A 25,623-nucleotide genomic window follows, 5' to 3' on the forward strand; every position below is an offset into this window, starting at 1 on the left:
GGGCTAAATTGTTCATGTTTATCAACATATTCTAATTATACTTTTTTTTTAGAAATAAAACTTTTACGATAATTTAAAAAATTGCATGTTCATCTTTATAATTTAGATTATTTTTTAAAGTGCAATTTAGTGGTGAGCGCAAGAGTCTTGGTCTTGCAGTTTTTGCAAGACTCCTGCATGCAAGACCAAGACCAAGACCAGGAATCCCGATGCAAGACCAAGACCAAGACCAAGGGGTGCAAGACCAAGACCACCAAGACCATACCTGCAAGATCAAGACCAAGACCAAGACCAAGACCAAGACCATACCTGCAAGACCAAGACCAAGACTCTTGCGCAAGTCTTGCACAAGTACCGGAACTACTTGAATTTTTTTATAGAATATAAAAAAGTAGGAGATGGATTTCTTGGCTTCAGTAAAAATGCTGCTGGAGTGAATGTGTTCCCAGTAGTTTATGCACTCCGTGTGAGTCGATCTGCCCCTGTAGCATATAGCTACATTATGTCGTTTTCTGAATTGGTTGTTCGCTTTTTCTGTAGATATTGCTCGTTTTCAAGCCATACAGGTGTCATCTTGCGCCATGTGAGTTTTTTTTTTTCGTGAACAAACACTGTGTGCGTGGATTATCTAGGCGTTTTTCCGTTTCCTCCTACTTCCTTTATTCCACCATTTCAGTCATTTCTCATCATTACCGACTCCCTTAGCCTTGGTGTATGAACGTGAAACGTTAAACTAGATACTTCATTTCATTTCAAAGCATATTAGTGGTGTTCTTCTTCCAAAACTAAAGAGAAATGTAGAATTGAACATCGGGAATTCTGTACACTATAGGTGTTGACTACATGGGTATGGCCTTGGCTCCGAGACTCAAGCATCCGTTGTAAATTTTTAATGTGTGCTCATAAAATTAATATCGAAATAACATTTTCATGACATTGACAGAAACTTAATGCATGTGACCGCAAGTTTTTGATTTTATGGGCTGATGCTTATACGTTGAATAATTGTTTATTAATATAACTTTTAGCCTCCTTTGGTATACGGCATATCGAGGATTGAGCGATATAACATCATACTTCAACAATAAATCTATATTAAACAATTGAAAGTGACTATGTTTGTGACTCCTAATCTCTTGAATCAACCGACCGATCTCGATCAAATTTTCAACATAGATGAAGTTCAAGCCTGGAATGTTATCTGTCAATTCACTTTGACGGAGCAACGTAGGGAAAGGGGAGGAGAAAGAGATGTACAAAAATCAATATAAATAGAAATAAAAGTGACTAAGTTTGTGACTTAATAACTCTTGAACCGATCTCAAACAAATTTTTAACATGAATGAGGTTCGGTCCTGGAAAGATTTTTAGAATTTGTTTCACTTTCATGGTAAAATCTAGGGGAGGAGGAGGGGAGGGGGAGATGTGTGTATATATATATATAAAATAAATAAAACTTAATAACTTTTAAAACATCCGATCGGTCTTGATCAAATTTCCAACATAGATAAAGTTCAGGCCTTGAGCGATTTTTATCATTTTACTTTAACAGTGCAACGTAGGGGAGGAGAGGAGGGAGATATATGTAAAAAAAATATATATATATATATATATATATATAAGTGACTGTCTTTGTGACTTCATCACTCTTGAACCAGCCTATCAATCTCAATGAAATTTTCAACATAAATGAGGTTCGGATTTGGGGTGTTTTTTTTATTAAATCACTTTGACGTAGGGGAGGGGGAGGGAATGGAAAATGTACACAAATAAATAAAATTTAATAACTCTTGAACCACCCGACCGAACTCGAGCTCATTTTCAACATAGATGAGGATCGGACCTAAGATGGTTTCTGTCACATCACTTTGACGGTGCAGTTTAGAGGAGAGGGAAGATACTTAAAAATGATCGAAAATGACCGATATTAAAATGGAATCTATAGTTTTTGGGGTCGCTGAGATAAACAGTGACACTTCCGATGCTATTTAAATCCAAATTCAGCCCCGTAGCTTGGCGGAGGGAAGGGAAGAGATAGGCCTATAAAAATAATCGAAAATGACGAATGAATAGTGTCGTTTTCGATGTCGCTGAGTTGAATACTGACACTTCCGATACCGTTTACGACCAAATTCAGCCTCGTAACTTGAGGGAAAGGGAGATACATAATAACGATAAAAAATGACCAAATATTAGTATCGAATCCATAGTTTTCGGCGTTGCTAAGGTGAACAGTGATACTTCCGATCCCGCTTAAATGCAAATTCAGCACCGCAACTTGGGGAAGGAACGAGATATATAAAAAATATTGAAAATGACCATTATCAATGCCGAACTCATGGTTTCCGAGATCATTGATATGAACAATGACACTTCCGATGCCATGTCTCGCAACATGGGGGAGGGGAAGATATATAAATGTATTGAAAATGACCGATATTAGTGGCGAATGCATAGTTTTTGGGGTCTCTGAGACCAACAGTAACACTTCTGATGCCATTTAAATCCAAATTCAACACCGCAACTTGGGGAGGAGGACGGGAGAGACATATAAAAATAATAGAACATGACCGATATCAGAGAGCGCTTTACTGATAGTAAGAAGTGACTAACGATTTTTTTAAAAGTTTAACCCAACGAAGTGGGTAATTGATGAAAGTAATCCATATTCACAAGTGAGACTTCAAATAACTTGGAGTTTGATGCCGTTATTTTGTATTTATAATACAGGTCAATAGTATTTATATAAATTGAGTTTACACAAAATACATAGACAGTTGAGTCGTTTTCAGTTTTTACTTAAATTATTCTAAAATATTAAGAGGAATGATTATAATAATTATTATTTTAATTTTCTCTCTCTCCCTTTTTGGTCAATATTGCTAAACATATCATCATCATCATCATCATCATCATAGCTATTCTGCCATTATTGGCAGGTTACTTGCTGCAACTGAGAAGATTCGACATTCGGTGGTCCTCAGCTAGTCTCTTCGTCTTGAGTAGCAATTTTCTGTTTCAATACCTTCCTTCAACTAGTCTCCTTCGCTCCCTCTCTCTCTTTCCTTCCACAATACCCTCTAGCACATTCCTCATAATACAGTTCCTCCTCAGCCAATATCCTAACCTGTTCCTCTTCCTTCTCTTAACAATATCTAAAATTCTTATTTTTTCCCTTCTGCTAATATTTCTAACACCTTCTCATTCGTTTTCCTTTCAACACAGCTAATTCTCTCCTTTTTTTCCCTCCATGACGATGTTTCGAAGCCCCGCAATTTTTTCATCGCTTTTGCGTAATGTCAATGTTTCTGTCTCATAGAATACATATTGGAATCAGTAAAACAAAATCTCAATATTTAATTGGAAGTTTATTTAATACGAGGATTATCTAATCATGGTTGAAAAGAAAAATGTGAGGCCTTTAGATTGTAACAATAATTTTGCAATTCATGGTATTGTAATAATCTCTGCCGTCTTGATTTTTTTTCATGCGTCTCAGGGGTAGCCTCCCTAGTTTGGGAACCAGTGGAGTGTTGGATCTGTTAAAAAAATATAAACAGATTACGAAACGTTGTGATTTAGGCATAGCTTATAAGAAGTGAAGCGTCAACACCCATTAAAAAATAAAGGTCGTCACTACGTTGTACACTATCATCATACTTACACGAAGTTACACTATATTACATTTAGAAGCATACTTGTATTTCCGTTACTATTGGCGCATTGTAGAGCCGTAGTAAAATTTACCTATGAAAAGCTTGAGATTTCTTAAATGCAAGACTTGCAAGACTCTTGCATGCAAGACCAAGACCAAGATTGGGTGTGCAAGACCAAGACCAAGAGTTCCAGTGCAAGGCCAAGACAAAGACTGGATGTGCAAGACCAAGACCAAGACCAAGACCACTCCGGTCTTGGTCTTGGTCTTGCATTTGCTTATCACTAGTGCAATTTCATTCCCATCCGAAGATGGGCAGGCCGCAGAAGGTAACACCTTCTCTAGGGCCACGAGCATTTATTTATTGGTAGTTTCATTGAGAGATTGGTATCAGGACTTATTTATATATTTATGTGGCTAAGCATACAAAAGGTGACTTGAGCGGTAATAAATATATGATGAAGATTAGGACACAGAATACGAGTATATATATATATATATATATATATATATATATATATATATATATATATATATATATATATATATATATGTATATATATATATATATATATATATATATATATATATATATATATATATAGAGAGAGAGAGAGAGAGAGAGAGAGAGAGAGATGATGTGAGTTGCGACGATGGAGTTTATCTTCTGCTTTGGGGCTACTCAGAGTGGGTTTAGACACTTGGAGCCCTGTTAGTTAGAAAACGAAAGAGTGCATTCATGAAATCATGTGCAATGGATGAATGAATGGCAACAATATGTACGACGACAGGGGTTACATTGATAGCATGAAAAATATTCAACTTATTTATTTTTTCATCTTGGGTTAAGTTAACTTCATGGGTCCCTAATTCTGAAAGAGCGTTAAGAAACGAAAAAGAAAAGTAAAAACGTTTTACACACAATTTATTATTTTCACAGTGTCAAAATTATTCAGTGTGTCCAGTTGGCGTATTTACGATTTTGTTTCAGGGGGGGAGGGGCTTTGCAAACTTTAGTCCTGGAAATGTGAAAATCCTGCAAGATATTTCATTTACTTTAATATAGTAAATATAAATTTCAGGGGGGAGGCTTAAGCCTGGAATCCCCCTTCTAAATACGCCACTGAATACGTCTTAAATTATTATTCAAATTTTATACGCTTCTAATTCGATTTATTTTTGTTTTAGAAAAATATTATTATAATAGTAATAATCAAAACATTTTGTGTTCAGTTTGTGCTGCTTTGTATGTCTTTGTAAGTGGAAGATATACCAATATTAAGTAAAAGGGAAAAAAGGTAGAAACTAATTTATAAATAGCTATTGTTTTATATCCCAGAACCACATGTCAACGATATACCTGATTAAGTTAACTAGACTTCTTATACTTGTTATATATAAGCAAAACTATCAGAAGATGAGAATAAAGCTATTTTAACAAGTCGATTGATTAAGATTTCTGTTTTCCTTCTCTTTTTTTCTTATTTTTTTAAAAACTTTTGTTAAATTAGAGGCATGTCTTTTTTTTTTATTTTCTTCCCCGCCCCTATTAGGAGAAAGCAGTCAATTAAACACTTCCTTTTACAAAGCCCGCGTCAACCCTGAATGTAATTCTATTCTTAATTAAGTGTGGTTTTACAACAAAGCCGAGAACAGGAAATATGGCATAAGAGACACAAAATAAGTACAAACAAAATGGTTTATGTTATTGGTCCGTTTAATTTTTCTTTCTTTTCTTCAAAAAAAAAAAAAAAACACAAAGATTAATTAACAACCGCGAGTTGTTTGTCAAATAAGACGGTTGAAGAAAAATTCTGCCCCCTTCCTTTCTCCCAGATACCGAATCTAGCATTGGTTTTTCGGGGTCCTTTCTCAATCGAGAAACAGGACGATTCTTTTCCAACTCAAAAAGAAAATGGTTGGAATTTCCTTCCCTAATTGACTACCCCTTTCAAACTACTTCTTTTGTTGTTGCTTTAAATTCCTTTTGTCCTTTTAACTATTCCTACCTTTCTCATCCTTAGTTCCCTACCCATTCTGTCTAACACACGTAGCATATATTTTATCCGCACTGAATGACAAATCATCGCCTAAAGAAAATCTGTCGCCATGTTTTATCCACTCTTACTACCCAACAGGTTAAATTAAGAATATCCAAAAGTTAACATCTGCTTTTCTTTTCTTTGCGTTCTCTTCTTCGTTTCTTTTTTTTTTCTTTTCTCTCTTGTAAAATTCATTTTCTGATTCAAACATCAAAGTCCAACACCCGTCTACTGTATTTATAAGGTTGCTTGTTTCGTTTGTGTCCTCTTGGTTGTCTTAGTGCGTGAATTGTGTCTATCTAATTCGAAGATATTTTATTTATTTAACTACGTTCTCTCTCTATCTATCTGTGTGTGTGTGTGTGTGTGTTGTTTGTATAGTGTATACAGTACGCTAAGATTCCTGAAATGAATCTCATATAAATTAAGGTAAAGATGTCTATTAGATTTTCTTATATTGTTTTTTTTTTTCTCTCTCTCTCTCTCTCTTTAACCATCAACGGAATCTACAGGAGAATCGCTAAACGAACAGCGGCTACCTTTTTAACTTCATGTTTAACATATTTCTCAATCTGTGATAACAACATTACAAGTGCCCTTTTACGGCAGTGTAGCACCAAAACATTCTTCACATATTATCTACTTTCACCGTTTTCCTTTTATTTTCTTTCTTGTTTCTACTTTAAAAACGCAAAACAACAACTAACAATATGACTCAAGTGTTTTACTATATCGATCCAATAGCGTCATTTTAGGTTCTGCCCGTGGGAAGGGGGGGGGGAGACCAAAATTATCCAGCGACAACCACATTTTCAACAGTATATTTAGTATCTATACAACTTATTAAAATTACTGCAATTACCTGAATTTAATGCTACTGTATCTACCTAGCGTTTATGGTTCCCTGAAGTTGCATATTTGGCGCTCCTGTTCCCAGGATCGACTCCCAGTGGGAAGATACTCTTCTTTTTTTTTTTTGTTCCAAGTACCCACGGCAGTTGGAAAGCCCTTGTCTTTGTTTTCTAGCCCGTTACTATATATAATATATATATATATATATATATATATACAGGGGCGGATCCAGGATATGATCAAGGGAGGGGCTAAATCATATTTTGTCGTTTTATCCAGTGTAAAGCAGGATTGAAGTCCATTTTATCCAGTGTATACCTGAGCGTCAAGGAAGGGGGCTATAGCCCCTATAGCCCCCCTCCTTGGATCCGCCACTGTGTATATATATATATGAAAAAGTAATTCTATACTCAGAAATGAACTGTGATTCAATAATTTGATTTTCTGATTTCGCCTTAAGGTCTATTTAAATATCTTTTGATCTGTGAAAATTACAATTTATGATGCATAATTCATTCATAAAGAAATGTAATGTTCACTAAAATCAGAGAAATTACTCAGCCCAATCTCTTGTATCTTTGCGAATTCTGTCAAAGAATGTGAGGCTTAAAGTATACGGTATACGAGTAAAAGTATAATTATGCCTGTTACTGTTTGGTTGCGAAACTTGATTCTCTATTTTGAGGAAAGAACGCAAACTTCAAGTTTTTGAAGACAAAATCCTTAGATGAATATTTGGATCGAAGATGGGTGGAAATGCGGAATGGAGGAACCTTAATAGCAAGGAATTGCATAATTTATACTGTTCACCTAATATTGTTAGGGTCATTAAGTCTAGGAGGCTCAGATGGGTACGTCATGTAGCCAGAATGAACAAAAAATAAGAAACGTTTTCAAAATTTTAATTGAAACCCAATTGGAGAAAGACTATTAGGAAAACCAAGATGGAGATAGCAAGTCAATGAAGAGCTTTTGTGAATACTCCATTCAACCTTCGGGTTCCGTAGGCTATAGAGTTAGTGAATTTATTTTGAATTTGTATATAATGAGAATGCATTTTAGAAAAACAATCATCAATTTGACTATACCTGACGAAGAATTTACTGAAATCAAAACATTAAAATTCTTGTACATTTCAAAGAGAACAGAACAATAATTCCGCATATAAATCAACGAACTAAAAAAAGCAAAGATGGCACCGATAATCAACACTCTTAAGTATGTATGTACTTAGAAAATAACTTAAATATTGAAATGTAATTGTCGCAATCATAATTAATATAAATACCACCCCACTTCCAGCAAACAAGAATAGGTCTAAGAGCACCCCACTTCAATACTTCACAGTTCACATATTCTTCATTATTTAAAATACATTAATTCGGATGTTCCCAATCGGTGTGTCACCCGCAGCCCTATGGGATTTGTTGCACAATTGTGGAATTTAAAAATGAATTTTAAGCTATCTAGATAACCTAAGTTTAGACACATTTTATTTTTACCATGGAACTTTTATTTTAATAAGTTAAAATCAATTTTATAAACAGATGGTACTAGTTTACGCTTATAACAACAATATAAGGTAAGTGTGTTGCAATGTTGTGGGCGTTCAGTAAAGTGTGTCACAATATCGTGAACGTTCAGTAAAGTGTGTTGCAATGTCGTGAGCGTTCAGTAAAGTTTGTCACTATGTCGTGGGCGTTCAGTAAATTGTGTTGCAATGTCGTGGCGTTCAGTAAAGTGTGTTGCATGGATGTTCACTAAAGTGTGTTGCAATGTAGTGAGCGTTCAGTAAAGCTTGTCACAATGTCGTGGGCGTTCAGTAAATTGCATTGCAATGTCGTGGGCGTTCAGTAAATTGTGTTGCAAGGGTGTTCACTAAAGTGTGTTGCAATGTCGTGGGCGTTCAGTAAAGTTTGTCACAATGTCGTGGGCGTTCAGTAAATTGTGTTGCAATGTCGTGGGCGTTCAGTACAGTGTGTTGCATGGGTGTTCACTAAAGTGTGTTGCAATGTAGTGAGCGTTCAGTAAAGTTTGTCACAATGTTGTGGGCGTTCAGTAAATTGTGTTGCAATATCGTGGGCATTCAGTACAGTGTGTTGAATGGATGTTCACTAAAGTGTGTTGCAATGTCGTGAGCGTTCAGTAAAGTTTGTCACAATGTCGTGGGCGTTCAGTAAATTGTGTTGCAATGTCGTGGGCATTCAGTAAAGTGTGTTGCATTGGTGTTCACTAAAGTGTGTTGCAATGCCATGAGCGTTCAGTAAAGTTTGTCACAATGTCGTGGGCGTTCAGTAAAGTGTGTTGCAATGTCATGAGCGTTCAGTAAACTGTGTTGCAATGTCGTAGTCGTTCAGTAAAGTGTATTTCAATCATAAAACATTGGATATCACTACCATGATACAGAGAGATCTAACTATGATGAAAGATGACTTCATTTTTTTTTTTAAAAAAATCTATTATTAAAATTAAAGTAAAACAGCTAATTACCTGAGTTTCTGTTAGAGTGAGCGATTGTGCCAGCTGTTTCCTTTCGGCGCCTACGACGTAATGATTCTTTTCGAACGCGTGCTCCAGTTTGAGCAACTGACTCGGGCTAAAGGCAGTTCGAATCCTTTTCGGTTTTCGAAACGGCTGGAGAAGGAACCCTGGGATGTCTGGACCTGTAATAAATAAGAAAAATCAACGATTATAAGTTTAGTTAATCGGCTAAATTTTAATTATATATATTTACGACATTACGGGTGCGTTACCCTTAATATAAATTTAGTAGTTACAATAGGCTATCTACAAGAAACAATTTCAAAGTTACGCATATGTATTTGGCACTTTTTAACATGAAAAATTATCCTTCCTCTAATTTATTTCACACTTTTCGAGACGAGACACTCTTAAATCTCGTCTCGTAGCCAACATTATACAAAATGTAACTATAAACGAGTATAAATGTTATTATAGCAAAATCTTCGGGAAAATATTTTCAATTTTTAGAAGTACGAAGCCATGATCACTTTCAGTAAAATCTAGTCACGTCAATGGGTCTGCCTGGTCCCAATATGCACTTTACGTATCAAAAAAATAAGAAAATGCTTGTTTGGTTGACAAAATTTAATTAATAAATACTTTCTCTTCTGTATGTGTGATTGGTGGGAGGGGACATAACACAACAAAACCATTTAATAGTCACGTGTACTTTTTCTAATGTAAAAAAGAAAAAAAGATACTACTATATTACGTTTGCGCATGCGCACACCCGAGGCTTATCGTTTCACAAGCAGCATACAAAAGTAAAGGGAAACAAAGTGTATCTAGTAGGTATTAAAATCTCCCGTTTTATGGCGTTGCAATTTAATTGAAAGCTCTGATTCGTTCTTTGTATATTGAGTCTCACTGTAAAGTGTAGTTAACGTTAAGGATCAGTCATGTAATTATTTCACGAACGACAAACGCGTATTTCTTTTGTTTTCCTTTTTTTCTGTTTGTTTCATTTCTCTTACATATATGAAAGGTTTTGTTTTAGTTATAATCTTAAGCAAAGTAATATATACTATATATATTTATATATATGACATGCTACAGTTGTTGTAAATATAATTAACTATTATATTCCATTTCGTTTTCAGCTCGAACGTTACATATGTATGGAAACAAAAAATAATTGAAGTGGGTTCAACGATGTCCACAGTGTAATTTCCGGTTTTGTTTGGGGATAAGGGGAACAAAATTCTTCACCGATACAAGTAAAGTGTCATATTTTTCATTAGTTTGCTACCATACTATAGTTTAAAATACATAGTAACATTTAATATACCATATATCAAGCGTAGAGGCCTCTATCAAATGACGAATATTGAAATCTTGTTCCCTTTCTCCTCCAGTAATGCCTGAAATGACGTTACTGTTAAGGCTCTTTGAATTTTTGCGAATAACTACTCTTTGAATTTTGTGAATAACTTCTCTTTGAATTTTTGTGAGTAAATTATCCTTGAATCTTTATGAGTAAATTCTCATTGAATATTTGTAAATAAATTATCTTTGAATTTTTGTGAATAGCTTCTCTGAGATTTTGTGAATAACTTCTGTTTGAATTTTTGTGAATAAATTATCTTTGAATTTTTGTGAATAAATTATCTTGGAATTTTTGTGAATAGCTTCTCTTTGAATTTTTGTGCATAACTTAAAGACAAATGAAGTATACAAACAAATATTGAAGTAAGCCATGCAGTATCTACAAAATGCTATTAATTAAATTAATAAGTGTTCCCAAATCTTTTGATATAGATCAGAAACTTGGGTGTGCAATATACCTGTATGACTTCATAATTGTTAGGCACCCAAATTTATCCACTATAATAAAAGTCTTGAAAACCATTATTCGTTTATGTGATAGAATTTTACGAAGACTATCTGTCTCATTTTCTACATTTTTGATGTTCTTGATTATTTTAAAGTTACATTGTTAATAAACTTCAAGAAAGGTTTTACACTGCTTTTAATTACATCTAATTGTTCTTTTCTTTCCTGCTATTCCTAAACTTTTCGCTTAGTCTTTCCAGCAGACAATACTATAACAATATTTTAAAACTGATAAGTGATTCTGATTTCATTACGATCGGTTCCAAAAAGTGTTGGGAAAAGAGTCCATCGTCTTAAATCATCATATGTATTTTGCCATTATTGGAAGGTTACATGACGCAAACTAAGATACTTAGATGCACCTCTTCCTCTTCTCGTAGAAATTTTGTTTTAATATCGTCCATTAATATATTCTTTCGTTCCTTTCTCTTTTTTCTGTCCCTGTACCTTCTAGCACGTCACTCATAATACAGTTCATTCCCATCCAACGTTCTAACCAGTTTCTCGTTTTCTTTTCAATCACATTTTACAAGAAAAGTCCTTCTAACACTTCCTCACACGTTTTCCTTTTGACCCAGCTAGTTTTTTTTAAATTCTCCACACCTATATTTCAAAACCATTCATTCTTTTCTCATGCTTTTGTGCAAAACTCTCTACTGTGTCTACTCGATAGAGTACAATTTTCCAGACAAAATATTTCCAGAGTCTTTTTCTTAACTGTATTCAAGGACCCACAGGGTTTTATTTCTCCTAAATGCCTCTTTCACCACTTCTATCGTCGCTTTTATTTCACGTTCGTACTTCATGTTCTCATTAGTAATAGAGTACTACTCAGGTATCGAAAATTGAGTTACATGTTCTCACTTTCTCCCCTTCTTCTTTTTTATATTTGATATCTACCGCTTCGTTCTAATCACCACGGCTTTTGTCTTTCGAACGTTTATTTCAATCCCATTTTCATCGCGGCTTTTCCTCAAGATTTTTTTCTTATACTTAATAATTTTCTTTTCAGATTCCGCAACAAACACCATACCATCTGTAAAAAGTACAGAATTTACTATTCTATCTCCTTAACTGTTCATTAAATATTGTTTAATTTTAAGGTAATTACCCACAAAGGGCTATGGTCAGCCCTACAGCTTTTACTTGGGTGATGTGTGAACAGCAAATCGACTTCCATTACTATTATATTTGGCTTTCAAGATTAAAGTTTTTACCTCTTAATTCATCCAATTGATGTTGAAGTTTAGCGTTCCTTTTCAGCTCGGAGGCAATATGAGTTGTGAATCTATAGAATAAGATGGAATCCGAATCACGGAATGTTGTCCCACCAAGATCCCGTGCACCAAACACGCACGCACATTACTGACTACACCATCAAGGAGAGCAAATTCATCCAATTGCCCACGATTGTGGGTCAACTCCCGCCAGAAATCGAACCCAGGACGACAAGCGCCAACAATTGACCTATATGAGAACGCAATAATAATGTTTAACTATTTGTTAATTTTTAACGACCATTGGCGAAACCAACAGTTATATTAATAATCATTCTATTAATTATTACTGTAGTGTAAGCCTACTACCAGCTATATCACTAGGTAAAGAAAACAACAGTAAAAAAAAAAAATAAGTAAATAAACAAACAAACAAACAAAAAACTCCTGCCAATTTTTCTTTCTTTTTCTTTCTGTTGATCAAATGCTGAGTTCTAAAACCGATGAAAAGAATGTATGGCGTACTGTATTTCAGTTCGTTTTCTTGTCGTAAAACACGAACGTAAAATCTGATGACATTTTAAGCGTGAAAAGAGGTAATTCATTTTTAGCGTAAGCATAACATGAGCTGAAGCAGCCACTTTATACAACCACATTTGTCAGTCTATAATTTTGTCCGACGAAGCGATTACATTTCGAGCAGGAATTGATAAATATACACTCACACACAGATATACGTACATATAATCAGTCACTCATATGCATATGAGTCCGTGCATGTATATATCTTTTATATATATATACGAACACATCTATATAGGAAGGTGGGAAAAAATCACAAAGCCAATTATACGCGTGGTATGTCTGTTTTGCCTATACACTCTATAATATGTGTGGTTTGCTGAAGGTAAATTGTCTTATGGGCGCCTATTTCATTACGGTACACACACACACGTCACACACATATTATGTGCACATACGACAGACACATAATGGAGATTGAAAAGAGGCATGAGCGTATATATGCTGCTCTGATGTTGAGGGGGAGAAAACGAGTATGTTGAAACGTTGAGATTTTGCTGACTTACATATCTCCAATATGGCTGCCAAGCCATCAAAGAAAAGTAGCCACTATGTTTTCTATCCTTGAACGAGAACAGAAGTTAAACTTATTTTAACTGTTTGATGTGAGTGTACCAATTTGGTGTAATACAAAAAAATAAAGTATGAAATCCATCATAAATTTATGAAGAAAAATGTACTTTAAAAGATAGTCACTTCGATTTATTACATTATATCCGCTCTGAATCACTTTACACAACGATTTGATTAAAATTACACGCAAGCACTGACAAATCTACTATAATTTTACAGGTTTCAAACTTTAGCAATATATAATAAGAATATAACATAGTTGGTATTCAGACAAATAATGATTGATGATTACTGTAATGTTAGTCATTACAATTTTGATATAAACAGTACTTCACTTATTAGCATTGATGTAATATGATAGCGACTCACAGCAAATTTTTCAGTAAGTTGAAATTTTACATAATATTTCTCAGTAAAACTTCGCCATTGCCAAGTGATGAAAGGCTATACACTGGGGGGGCCCGTATACACTGGGGGGGCACGGGTGCGGACCCCCTAAATTTTTATTGTCTCCCTTTAAATTTTTACGGTAGGCTTGCAAATGAACTATAATTTGGTTGGATTTCCCCCCCCTAACTTCTACCGGGCCTCCCTACATTTTTGGGCTGGCTACGGGCCTGAGGCTATGTAGTCATGGAAGTCCACGTCATGTTGTAATTATTTGAATTAAAACATCAGAAGGCTATAAAAAACGTAAATCTACTGCTTTATCTGGGATCGTAACCGAGAATCAAACCCTTTTGGTCCATAATGGAACATTTTGAGAAATCATACTGCTATTGAACTTCGAACTAATAAAATGAATATAAGAAATCGTATATTGAAAATGTCTGCTAACTCATTTAGCCGAAAAAGAAAGTTTTACGAATTCTTTTTTGGAACAATTGTTTGATATGTGCGTGAGTATGCGTTTTCATGTGGATAAATAATGCCAATCTGAAGACATGTTGGTCGTTAGTGCTACGTACGTGGAAAAAAAAAAAGAATATATCTCAATAAAAATTCTTGTTGCAAACAGCCCATTATAATCTTTTGCCAAGCCCTTCTTCTCTGTCCTTGTGCCATTAAAATGTTGATTTATGGTTGAGTGAAACGACCAGGGGAAGGAAATATCACATACGCACATACTTCCTTGTCAATCGACCCATCGCCGTTTGCCAATAACAGATGTGATTGACTTCTGACTTACATTCCCAATGAGTAACGATTGTGTTTATGGATAGGACAAAGATATAAATACAATGTCGAAGCCATGGTTAAGAATGGAATTTCTTCTTTAGTTATCTATTTTCTCCATTTAAATTTACTTTCATTATTATCATCATAAGTAATTTCTTCTTTCCCTCCCTCATTTATCTTCTACTATACATTCTATCAGCTCTTTTATATAACAATTTCGGGGCCGCGGTGATGGCTCAGTGATAGAGCGCTCACCTCTGGTGTTTCGGGTCCCTGGATCGATCTCAGGTCTCGCCAAGTGGGCTTTGAGGTGGACAAGCACCGTGTCCGTGGATATCTTCGGGATTCTCCCACTTTCTTCATTCCACCATTTCATTCATCCTCATCATTATCTCCTCTAGCCTTGCTGGCATAACTTAATGATTTCATTTATAAAACAATTTCTTCTCTCTTATGCAGGCGCGCACCCATAATTTTTTCTTGGGGGGGATTCAAGCTTTCACGGGGGGCCAATAGTACAAGTCACTACGTCTATGTAGTATTGAACGGGAATTATTCCGCACCCGAAAAGACGATAAGTAATTGTAAAATACTTCCACCAATATTTTTCAGGGAAAAAATTAATACAACTAGATTCTTTTTATAAGAGAAAGGGTCTACAGACTAAGCGTAAGATCAAACTTTCATGGTATATCAATCATTTCCCTGTAAAACAAGTTTAGTTTTATTGAGAAAATGTACAAATGTATGTTGAGTTAGGAAATTTTGGGGGTTTCGGACCCGGTGGACCCCTCGTGGATACGCCCCTGCTCCCAAAACGTTCTATTCTTTCTTTTAACTACATCCAGAATTATTATTATCGTTCTTCATTTTTTTTACTGTCACTTCTGTATTTTACCTAGTTATTTTTTTAAAATCTATATTTCCACTCTTCTCTATACCCACAACTGAAACGATTTCAGTATAATTTTTATACAAATATGCACAACAGGAAAGTTGAGGCAGTCACGTCTCAAAAATGTGTGGTGAAAATATTGTCTCGAAAAATGTTTCTATTTTTATTGAAAAAAAAAAAAGCTCTGTCTTGTCTCAAATTTCGTCACGAAAATTCTGGCTTCGTCTCATCTTGTGTGCAACCGCCTTAATTTATGATTACACTTTTGTAATGAACATTTTCCTCCTAAATTAAGGACAAAGGTGTCCGAAGGGGGGGGGGGTCACGGCACCCCATGGCTCACGAAAATGTATACGTAAAATATAGCAAATCAGGTATATTAAATACCAAACTTAATATGGCAACCATAGAATGGGTCCAACTAGATTTTTTTTCGGACGCCCATGCTACAGGACGCTAAATATTACATTTTCTCTCCTATTTCATTCTAATTTAGACTTAATGAAAATGCAATAGGCCTTCATTTTATTTAGTAATTAATTTAATTTTATTTTATTACCAAATATCTAGATGCAGTTAGTAGAGGGACAAAACACTAACATTAGAAAATAAAAAGTTATTGTTTATACTTAAAGGTGTCATCCCAGCATTTGTTTAGTGCGACTGAAAAATTTTCTTCAATAATTATGTTTTCGAGCACTCTCTCTCTCTCTTAATAATAATAATAATAATAATAATAATAATAATAATAATAATAATAATAATAATAATAATAATAATAATAATAATAATAATAATAACGTAAAGTCTGGTCAAATTGACTTGGAGATTATAGTAGTGTCAGAGTCACAAGGCCAGCTACATGCCACAGCGCTATGCCAACGCCCTCTGACAACTGGTGCTTGTTAAGATAGTCAATAATACCTAAGTGTATACATATAAGACAACAGATTATCATCACGTTAAAAATTAATTAGAGGGCAGCGTATGTGACACAAGTTATGGTAAATATACGACTAGTTACTATATAACCAAACGTTTATTTTAAATTACTTGGCGTTCAGAAGTTGACTAATTTATTTATTGTTTAACTTTCTTCTTCTTCTTCTTCTGTTGTATGTACATATATACATGCATACATTCCCTAACACATATGTAGTAGGTTTAGTTGTCTTTTGTCTTTTGGTTAGTTGTCGCTATTAGTATTCTTTCACGAAGGCCGGTTAGGACTCAGCAGGTATACTTAGCCATTTTCGAATCTCTGCATGCTTCCTTCACTACCGCAGACAATGCATACAAGATGATTTTTTGATCCATCCATCCAATTTGTCACTTTGTAAGCATTTCACATAGGCAGAAAAGCACGACTATAAAACCCAGCCTTACTACCAGTTGTCCAAATTACATTGTGAATCTCTTATTATCAAGAACTTTTTTTTTCTTTTCTTTCCCCCTTCTTATTTTATTTAACCTCTGTTTTTTTTATTACCTTTCCCTGCCGCGTGCTGCGCAAGCATTCAATCGCATCGCCCAAGCATCGCATTGCGTCGCGTCGCACGGCCTCGCCTTGTACTTACTGTACATGCAACTACACAACTGTGCTTTTGCCAGCTTTTTCTTCAAGAAGTGAATGAGCACCATTACCAAGCGGTTAGCGTCGATGAAAACACGGCGTAATCACGCCTATTGTCTGTTTAGTTGTTCATGATAGCTTGTGGCTACGTCAGTGAGTGCCAATGCGCTCTGAGCACGAAGAGATCTCCGGTAGAATAAGAAATTAGAAGAAGAAATTGAATATATATATATATATATATATATATATATATATATATATATATATATATATATATATATAAGTTATTTTAAGGAAATGACATCAAAGGTCGTAAGCCATATTATTCCGCTTTACTTGATAATTCCACGTAAAATGATTCCATGTAAAAAATAATAATAATAATAATAATTATTATTATTATATTTCCTTTTTGTAGCCAGACGAACAGGTATTTCCAGAGATAATGACATCAGAAAAGAATAGATTTCTAAGATGTCCTTTATTTGTTTTTTTCTAAATTTTGTAAGGATATTCTAACCTCCAATTTTAAGTCTTAAAGCAATTCTCTATTTCAGGTCCATTGTGGCTCTGGTAGAACGTTCACTCACCTCTATTGCATGGGGTCCCTGGTTCGATTCACGCTCACGCCAAGTCAACTTTGTGGTGGACAAACACTGTGTGCCTAGGTTTTCTTGGGGTTCTCCCTTTTCCTCCCACTTTCTTCATTCCACCATTTCATCCATTTTTCATCAATCGTCGTTTCCTTTAGCCTATCTGGCATAAACTGTGGGACGTAAAACTCAAAGATTTCATTTCATTTCAATTCTTTATTTCATTGGCCAACTTACCCTGAATCACGGGTGCCGATCCTTCGGGAAGCAAAGGAAAGCAAGAGTTCCATATGCCTGAAAAGTATGCTTGGCCATCACAGGATCTGAATATCTTTGTTTGGATATTTGAGAACAAAACACAAGTACCTGAACACCTGGCAAAGCTGTACAGAAATCAGCACAATTGACTGAATATTAGTAAATAATAAATCATTGTTTTGACTGAAGTTTAGCGTCTTTAATGCTACAATTTAATATAGAATCCGAACTACCGTTCAATGTTAATGCGTTAAGGGTCTTCACTACAGCGAAATTAAACGACCGCTAATTTCAGAGTTTTTCTGTAATATCTTCAAAACAAATAAAAATATTCGAAAAGCAGAAACGTAGTGAACTAGACGACACGATTTTGCATGTGATGTCTTTACCACAATTCACCTATCTGCTTTTGGTATGCTGCTATTTACAGAACCCGCAAAAAAAAAAAAAAAAAAAAAAAAATGCTAAATCTATCTACAGTTGTAAATAGAAAGCAGATAAATGACTTGTGAAAACGGTATCGCATGCAAAATCGTATTGTCTAGTTCACTAAGTTTCTACTTTTCGAATATTTTTATTTGTTTTGAAGATATCACAGAAAAACTCTAAAATTAGCAGAAGTTTAATTTCGCTGTAGTGAATACCCTTAAGCGTTCAATGTTCTCTCACTGAGAATCAAATCTAGAAAGAATCCCGTCTATAGAAAGCGAACGCGCTGTAGCTACTAAACCGGCGAGAAAGATAATGATGATTTTTTTTTAACAATGGGACTACATGAAACGGTATCCGAACCACAATACCGGAAGTTGGGTATTCCGACGAAGATTGAACCTGGTTTGTAAATAAAGAAATATTAATGAATAGTATGATAGTTTGGGAAGGTAAATAGTTCCATAGTGATTTTGTTTGAAATTAAGCCTTAAGTTCTATATCCCACGGTAAGATCAACGAAATGCGTAGTAAACATAACTGAAATATAAAACTGAAAATTACAAACGAAATTAAACATGTGGAAGGAAACGGAAAAATGTCGTAAACCACGACGTTTCCCATCAATAATCCTATATTATGTGAACACATGGCGTGGTAGCTGAAATCGAAGAGACTTTAGGTGACCTAATAATTATTTAGGGGGATCGTTTATTGTAAAAATTGTCAAGGGCCGTCACTAGATCACCACAAAGTGCCTTGAGAACGACCATTAAACCTCCACGAAACAAACAATCAATTAATTCCGAAACAAAGACCTCTTTTTCTTAAGTAACTTGGACAACATTATATATAGTATATAGCTCCAACTTTCATTCCAGAGTGAGCCCTCATATAAATTCAACGGATTGTCATATATTATTCTTTTCAACACCCATAAAAAAGCACGTACAGAAAATAAAGTTTCAATCGCGAATTTAACGCCCTTCGAAAGGAAGAAAAAATAATAATAATAAACATTCCGACGACAATATAAAGAGAGTGTTAATTTTCTTCTCGTTTCAATTTGGAGACGGGCTTTTGAAACGAGAGGATCAAATAAGTATAGGATATAAAGAAAGAAAAAAAAAGAAGAAAATGTCTTGAGAAAACCCATAGCGAAGTTTCAGAGACAGGCTTGAAAATCGTTCTGAACCATGACGGTACTTCGCTAGTTTTGCCCACCGCATTTGCCTTTACGCTGTTATCACGCCCAGTAAACCTTTAGCACCCGACTACCTGCATACGAGGGAAGGTTTAAAAAAAAAAAAAAAAAAGAAAGAGAAAAAAACAGGAGCTTAAACTTGTTCAGTTCGTCTTCTTTTTTAATTCTTATTTCAAATTTAAATCAGTGTTACATTTCACGTTCCTGACTTTTTTTCCTTTCTTCTTTGTTCATGGTCAGTATTGCCAGCTTGTGCTGATTTACTGGATTTCAGAGAGTATCTGTGGCGTCCCCACACTTTCTAAAAAAAAAAAAAAAAAAGTTACAATGGGAAAAGATAGGCACGGGGAACAGCGTGATGTCATGCGTTCCTCTAACTTTTGAGATCCACTTTTACCCTTGGTTCAAGCCAAAAACAAAGATGTCAATTTTCTAGAAGGGGCTCGCTTAGACTCACGCTCATTATTCCTCAAAGCGATTCGACCTTATTGAATTCAATGAGACTTACCCCAGTTCAGACTCGAACTTGCTATAGTGCTTTTATAAAGTGTTAAAGAATAAGCTGAAATTGAATATTGCATTAAATACAATTTGAGGTTACTTTTTAAGTCTTTACATTGGACCTATAAGTTTTTAATATCCTAGTAATAAAAGGAGTTATCTGTGCATCACGCTAACAGATATCGCTACCTGCTCTATCGCTTGCCCGTTTGTAATAGATGTTGCTACCTGCTCTATCGCTTGTCTATCTGACGCTAACAGATATCGCTACCTGCTCTATCGCTTGCCTGTCAGACGCTAACAGATGTTGCTACCTGCTCTATCACTAGTCTATTTGACGCTAACAGACGTCGCTATCTGTTCTATCGTTTGGTCTCTGGCACTAACAGATGTCGCTACCTACACCCAATAATTTAAACCAACACAGTTTTATGTATAAGGAATATCTTCAGTATGTTACATAAATATGGTAAGGAGTTGGAGACGATTGGTAGATAAAATCAAAAATAAATAAATTCCATAAATGTAAACAATTAGAGCTTTTAATGAAGCTCAATTATAACCTATAATGTACAGCCGACCGAGGAGTTGGGGGAGGGGGGATTACAACTGGTTTTATATAATTTGAAACATGTTAGAAAATATGACAATTTTCTTCACTTCGGTTGGCAACAATCTCTATGTCATTTTTGCTGTTAACAAGATTGACTCAATCCACTCTTTTTTCTGCCACGAGGTCAAAAAGGGTGATTAAATCACAATAAATATAAAACCACCTTTTCCTATAATAAAACATTTCTCTCCCTGACGGTTTTTCTTTTCTCTTTCTTTTTCAACTTTTGCTATGGTAGCGTCTAGATATGTTAAGCAGAAATCCTACCCTACGTATCACTAGAACATGAGAAAAGGGAGGAAACAAAGAAATGCCTTGTTAAGCTTTTATAAAGCCCACGACTCATTAACGCGAGAAGAATACGTGGGAATTGCAGACGGGAGATGAGATGAAATAGATAAAATGAAATTTTGACTTTCTCATTTTCATACTTATTTTCAAAATGGAATAAAGAATATTAAACAAATAAGGACAAATCAGAAGGTAAGTACAAGTTCCTGGGTCAAGAATTGAATTCAGGATAACGCAGAACGAAAGGTATACCAAAAGGTACATCCTATACAACAGTGATGACACGCAGCCCGTATATAAAAATGAAAAATGTATTGTATATTTCTTTTGTTAACTCCATGTGTAGACACGCAGCGTGTAAATGGTCATCATAATAACATATAGACAAATTAAGACTTGACTTTTAACTGAATTTTTTTTCTTTGACCTGTTTTTGGTTCCCAAGACCTTTCTGCAAAGTAAAACCATTGGTAACGGGTTCGTATAGTTACCATCAAATGTTCATATCTCAGCCCGTAATTATCCTAGACATATGAAACAAGAAACAAGGTACCCAAAACAGAACGAAGATTCGGAAAATGTATGATTTAGCTTTATTCAGAAAACTGTCGCCTCAAGGGGTAAGACGTGGAAAATGGACCCTAAGCGTGATTCTTAATTTGTCCTGATCCCGCAATGCGTTACAAATTGACCACCACTGCTATACAGCACAGAGTGGTTGAAAAATAACAATGTATGGAAAAACTGTTTCAAGTTTTGTAATACTGATTCTTATGTATTAGGAAAACATGTACAGTCAGCGACAAAAGTCCGTTTGATGAAATTAATTTTCGTAGATAGGGGGTCTAACTTCAGAATGGAAGGACAATTTGAGTACAGTTTCCAGTAAATTAAAAAGAATGCGATTTTCTATTATAGAATTTTAAAAATACCTAGTTATTTTTTCACCCACACTACTGTACAAGGATAGAAACGTCAATACTATTACGCAAAAGCGATTGAAAGATACTACAATTTGTAGGTATGAAGGGAGAGGGGAATGGGAAAATCAGTTTGTTGGAGCAGAAAAGCAAAGAAGGAGTTTCCAAGATAATGAGAGAAAAATTAGAATATTGCGTACGTTAGAAAGAAATCAAGTTAGATTAATGTTTAAGATGACATTGTAATATGACAGATATTCTAGTAGTGACGAAAGGAAAAAGTGGATGTAACCAAGACCACATATAATACGCTATTTAAGAGTTGCTAATCACTGCGAAATTAAAATACCGCTAATTTTAAATTAGTTATGTGATACCTTCAAATAGATAAAAGATAATCGAAATATGGAACAAAAGCGCGCTAGACAATATTATTTTGCTTGAGGCATCGTTATCACGAGTCACCTAGTAGCTTTCCGTTTGCAGTCATTTATAAACGCGAAAATAAATGTCGATTTTCTAAATGGCTGGAAATCGAAAGCAGATAAGTGAGTTGTGATAACGGTATCTCATGTAAAATAATATTGTCTAGGCGCTCTTGTTCCACTTTTCGATTATCTTTTATCTATTTGAAGATATCACATAATTAATTTAAAATTAGCGATATTTTAATTTCGCAGTGATTAGGCCTTTTAAGACAGATGATACGTCAAGATGAATAACATTTCTTTGTCAGAAATGGCCTGATAGTGGCGGAAAGAATTGCTTTGAAGATAAATTGGTTTCCAAATTGTATGATTTACTGTATTATAAGTGTATTAATAACGATTTTTTTCTATTCTTTTTTCTTTTTAACGAAATTTAAATACATTCTTATCATGTCTTTCCTATCAAGTAAGAACGTTTATTTACACCTTAGTAAATTTTCCAGGAATTCCAGCTAATGTGAAACTTAATATCCCATAGAAAAAAAAAACTTCATTAAACAATCGCAAATTCTCAGGAATGCAGCACAAATTAAAAGTGATAATGAAACACTCCTTGCAATCTTGGTGGATATCACTTTCACAAAACTCGCTCGATAACAAATACTACACCTAAAATGTAAAATTCTAAAGAATTATCTTAACTGTGGCTTTTTCTTTCTTTGTTTTGAAAAAGAAAGAATGAAGGCAGAAGAGAATAAAATAGCGTTCATAGCGATTGTGTTACTCACATCCTGCGGTCAAAGTGGAATGAGTTGTAAAGTTGTGGGAGTGACATACGTATTTGATGCTAACTGGCCGACGCTGACTGGCCTTCTCATAGTATAACGCTGTGCTTCCATTTTCCTTTCCATCAGATAATGCAAAACAATATTCTTCTATTATTATAATAATCATAATTGATGCAATAAATTATAGACAGGACTGGGATTATTCAACGGTTATTGCCAATCAAATATTATAATCAGGACTGGAATCATTGAAATATTATTACCAATCAAATATTATAATCAGGACTGGAATTATTCAAATATTGTTACCAATCAATATTATAATCAGGACTGGAATCATTGAAATATTATTACCAATCAAATATTATAATCAGGACTGGAATCATTCAAATATTATTACCAATCAAATATTATAATCAGAACTGAAATCATTCAAATATTATTACCAATCAAATATTATAATCAGGACTGGAATCATTCAAATATTATACCAATCAAATATTATAATCAGGACTGGAATCATTCAAATATTATTACCAATCAAATATTGTAATCAGGACTGGAATCATTCAAATATTATTACGAATCAAATATTATAATCAGGACTGGAATCATTCAAATATTATACCAATCAAATATTATAATCAGGACTGGAATCATTCAAATATTATTACCAATCAAATATTATAATCAGGACTGGAATCATTCAAATATTATTACGAATCAAATATTATAATCAGGGCTGGAATCATTCAAATATTATACCAATCAAATATTATAATCAGGACTGGAATCATTCAAATATTATTACCAATCAAATACTATAATCCAAATTCAACTATTTGAATATTGCCCACTAGACGAAAAATTGCTTCATTCGAAGACGAGATGAGAAATACATGCTTTTCTTTCGAGATGATAAATTTCTTGACTTTCGTGAGCAGCACAACTAGTTCAAACATGTCTTAGATTTCAAATGCTGTTTCGTGTTACAAATATAATTTTAAAAAAACTATACATTGATAAAATGTTTGTACCAACACAATGACGTAGGTTCCCAAAAAGTTCCCCATCCTACATAAAAATCAATGGACTAAAAAAATAGATTACGTAGGTTGCCAAAAAGGTGTTCATCGCTCTAAGTGCTTACCCGTATCCCTCCACATTGACTATTTTTTTCCCTTCCGAAAAAAAATATAGTAAACGAGAGCAGTGCCAATTTTTAGATTTTGCTTGGGGGAGGGACAAGACCCTCCATCATAAGTCAAGTCTCACGTTGTTTTTTTCGTTGGTACATATCGTATTACTTATAATGTATATAAATCTATAAAACTCAAGGAGGCAATTGCCCCTTGTAGAACCCAAAAAGATGATCTCTGGTAGAAGAAGCAGATGTTGGTTGTGATTATACCAAGATAGCTTGATTTTTAGACTAAATTTTGAATCAATTTGGACCTTTTTCCGTTCTTAACAACATCATCATGGTATAATTAAAGTTCGACTGTGGTATTTTCAATGAAAAATTGCCCCCACCCCCAAAAAAATAAAATCATGGGCACAAACTATGCCCTAAAACCCGCCTGTATGCTAACAACGATGCCAGCTTTAATTTTATAAAGGGGACAGAGATATTTTCGGAGGACATTTTTTCTTATATATTGAAAATAATAGTAGTTTTATAGTATAATTCTTAACCTACATTACAATATATCTGGAGGGCAGTAGTGGGCGGATGATACCACTGGGGGACGAACCCTTTCTCTTCTTCAGCGTCGTCACTGCTGTGGGGCACCCATGAGTACCCAAAACTATCAACAGAACAAAATTTTAACTATATCTGATTGTAGCTGTTACAATTAAATTAGCTAAGATCCGAAAGAAACAATTGTAACAAATTCACGAAATGCCATCCAAACAGTAACCTTAAATAATAATAATAATAATCACACGGAAATCATTCAAGTTATTCATATATATATATATATATATATATATATATATATATATATATATATATATATGACATAGTTAACATGTAGAATAATTAATGTTAATAACAGCTCTTTATCGGTTCATGTGCGGCCATAATGTAAGTCAAAAACCCTCTTTTTTTTTCTTTGATTGTTGGAGAACAATAGAATGTTGAATATGCATCATGCTATGATGTGGCCTCTCTCCGTGTAGATACATCTTAATCTAAAAAAGAGTCCCTGTCAATCAAAATGTCACGTGAATGAATGGGTGGAATTATGAACACAAACACACACACACACACATACATAATAAACAAATGAAAGTTATTTAGTATCACAAGGACCATCTTTAATATTCCTAAAAAGGAGTCTATATAAACATAAGGAAGTTATTGTTTACGTTTCCAAAAGATCTTAATGTTCATTGTTTGGAATACCTTCTTGTCTTACGCAAATGTTTAAGAGTCTTCAATTCGTGATATCATGTCATCATTGTCATGGAGGTAGGTGTGTGAATAGTGGATATATACTTAAAGAGAAAGAGGGAAGAGAGAGAGAGAGAGAGAGAGAAATGCAGAGGCGTTAGCTGACCGAATCGACATACTCAGTAGACTTGCATATGATTTGCACATATTGCAATTCAAAATATAGAGCTTGCATTTGTTTCGGTTAGTTTGTTTTCTTTCTTTTTTTTTTTTTCT

At 34.4% G+C, this 25,623-nt stretch overlaps 1 protein-coding gene across 1 annotated transcript in view; it reads right to left on the reverse strand.

The window, feature by feature from the left end:
• Positions 1–25,623, reverse strand: part of LOC145666901 (uncharacterized) — a 165,496-nt gene that overhangs the window by 27,734 nt on the left and 112,139 nt on the right. Inside the window, exon 2 of the mRNA XM_081734492.1 lies at positions 9,040–9,212. Coding sequence (XP_081590618.1) covers positions 9,040–9,212 — 173 coding nt within the window. The remainder of the gene's footprint in view (positions 1–9,039; positions 9,213–25,623) is intronic.

This window comes from Thermobia domestica, chromosome 12 (assembly GCF_964235325.1).
Source record: "Thermobia domestica chromosome 12, izTheDome1.hap1.1, whole genome shotgun sequence".
NCBI lineage: Eukaryota > Metazoa > Arthropoda > Insecta > Zygentoma > Lepismatidae > Thermobia > Thermobia domestica.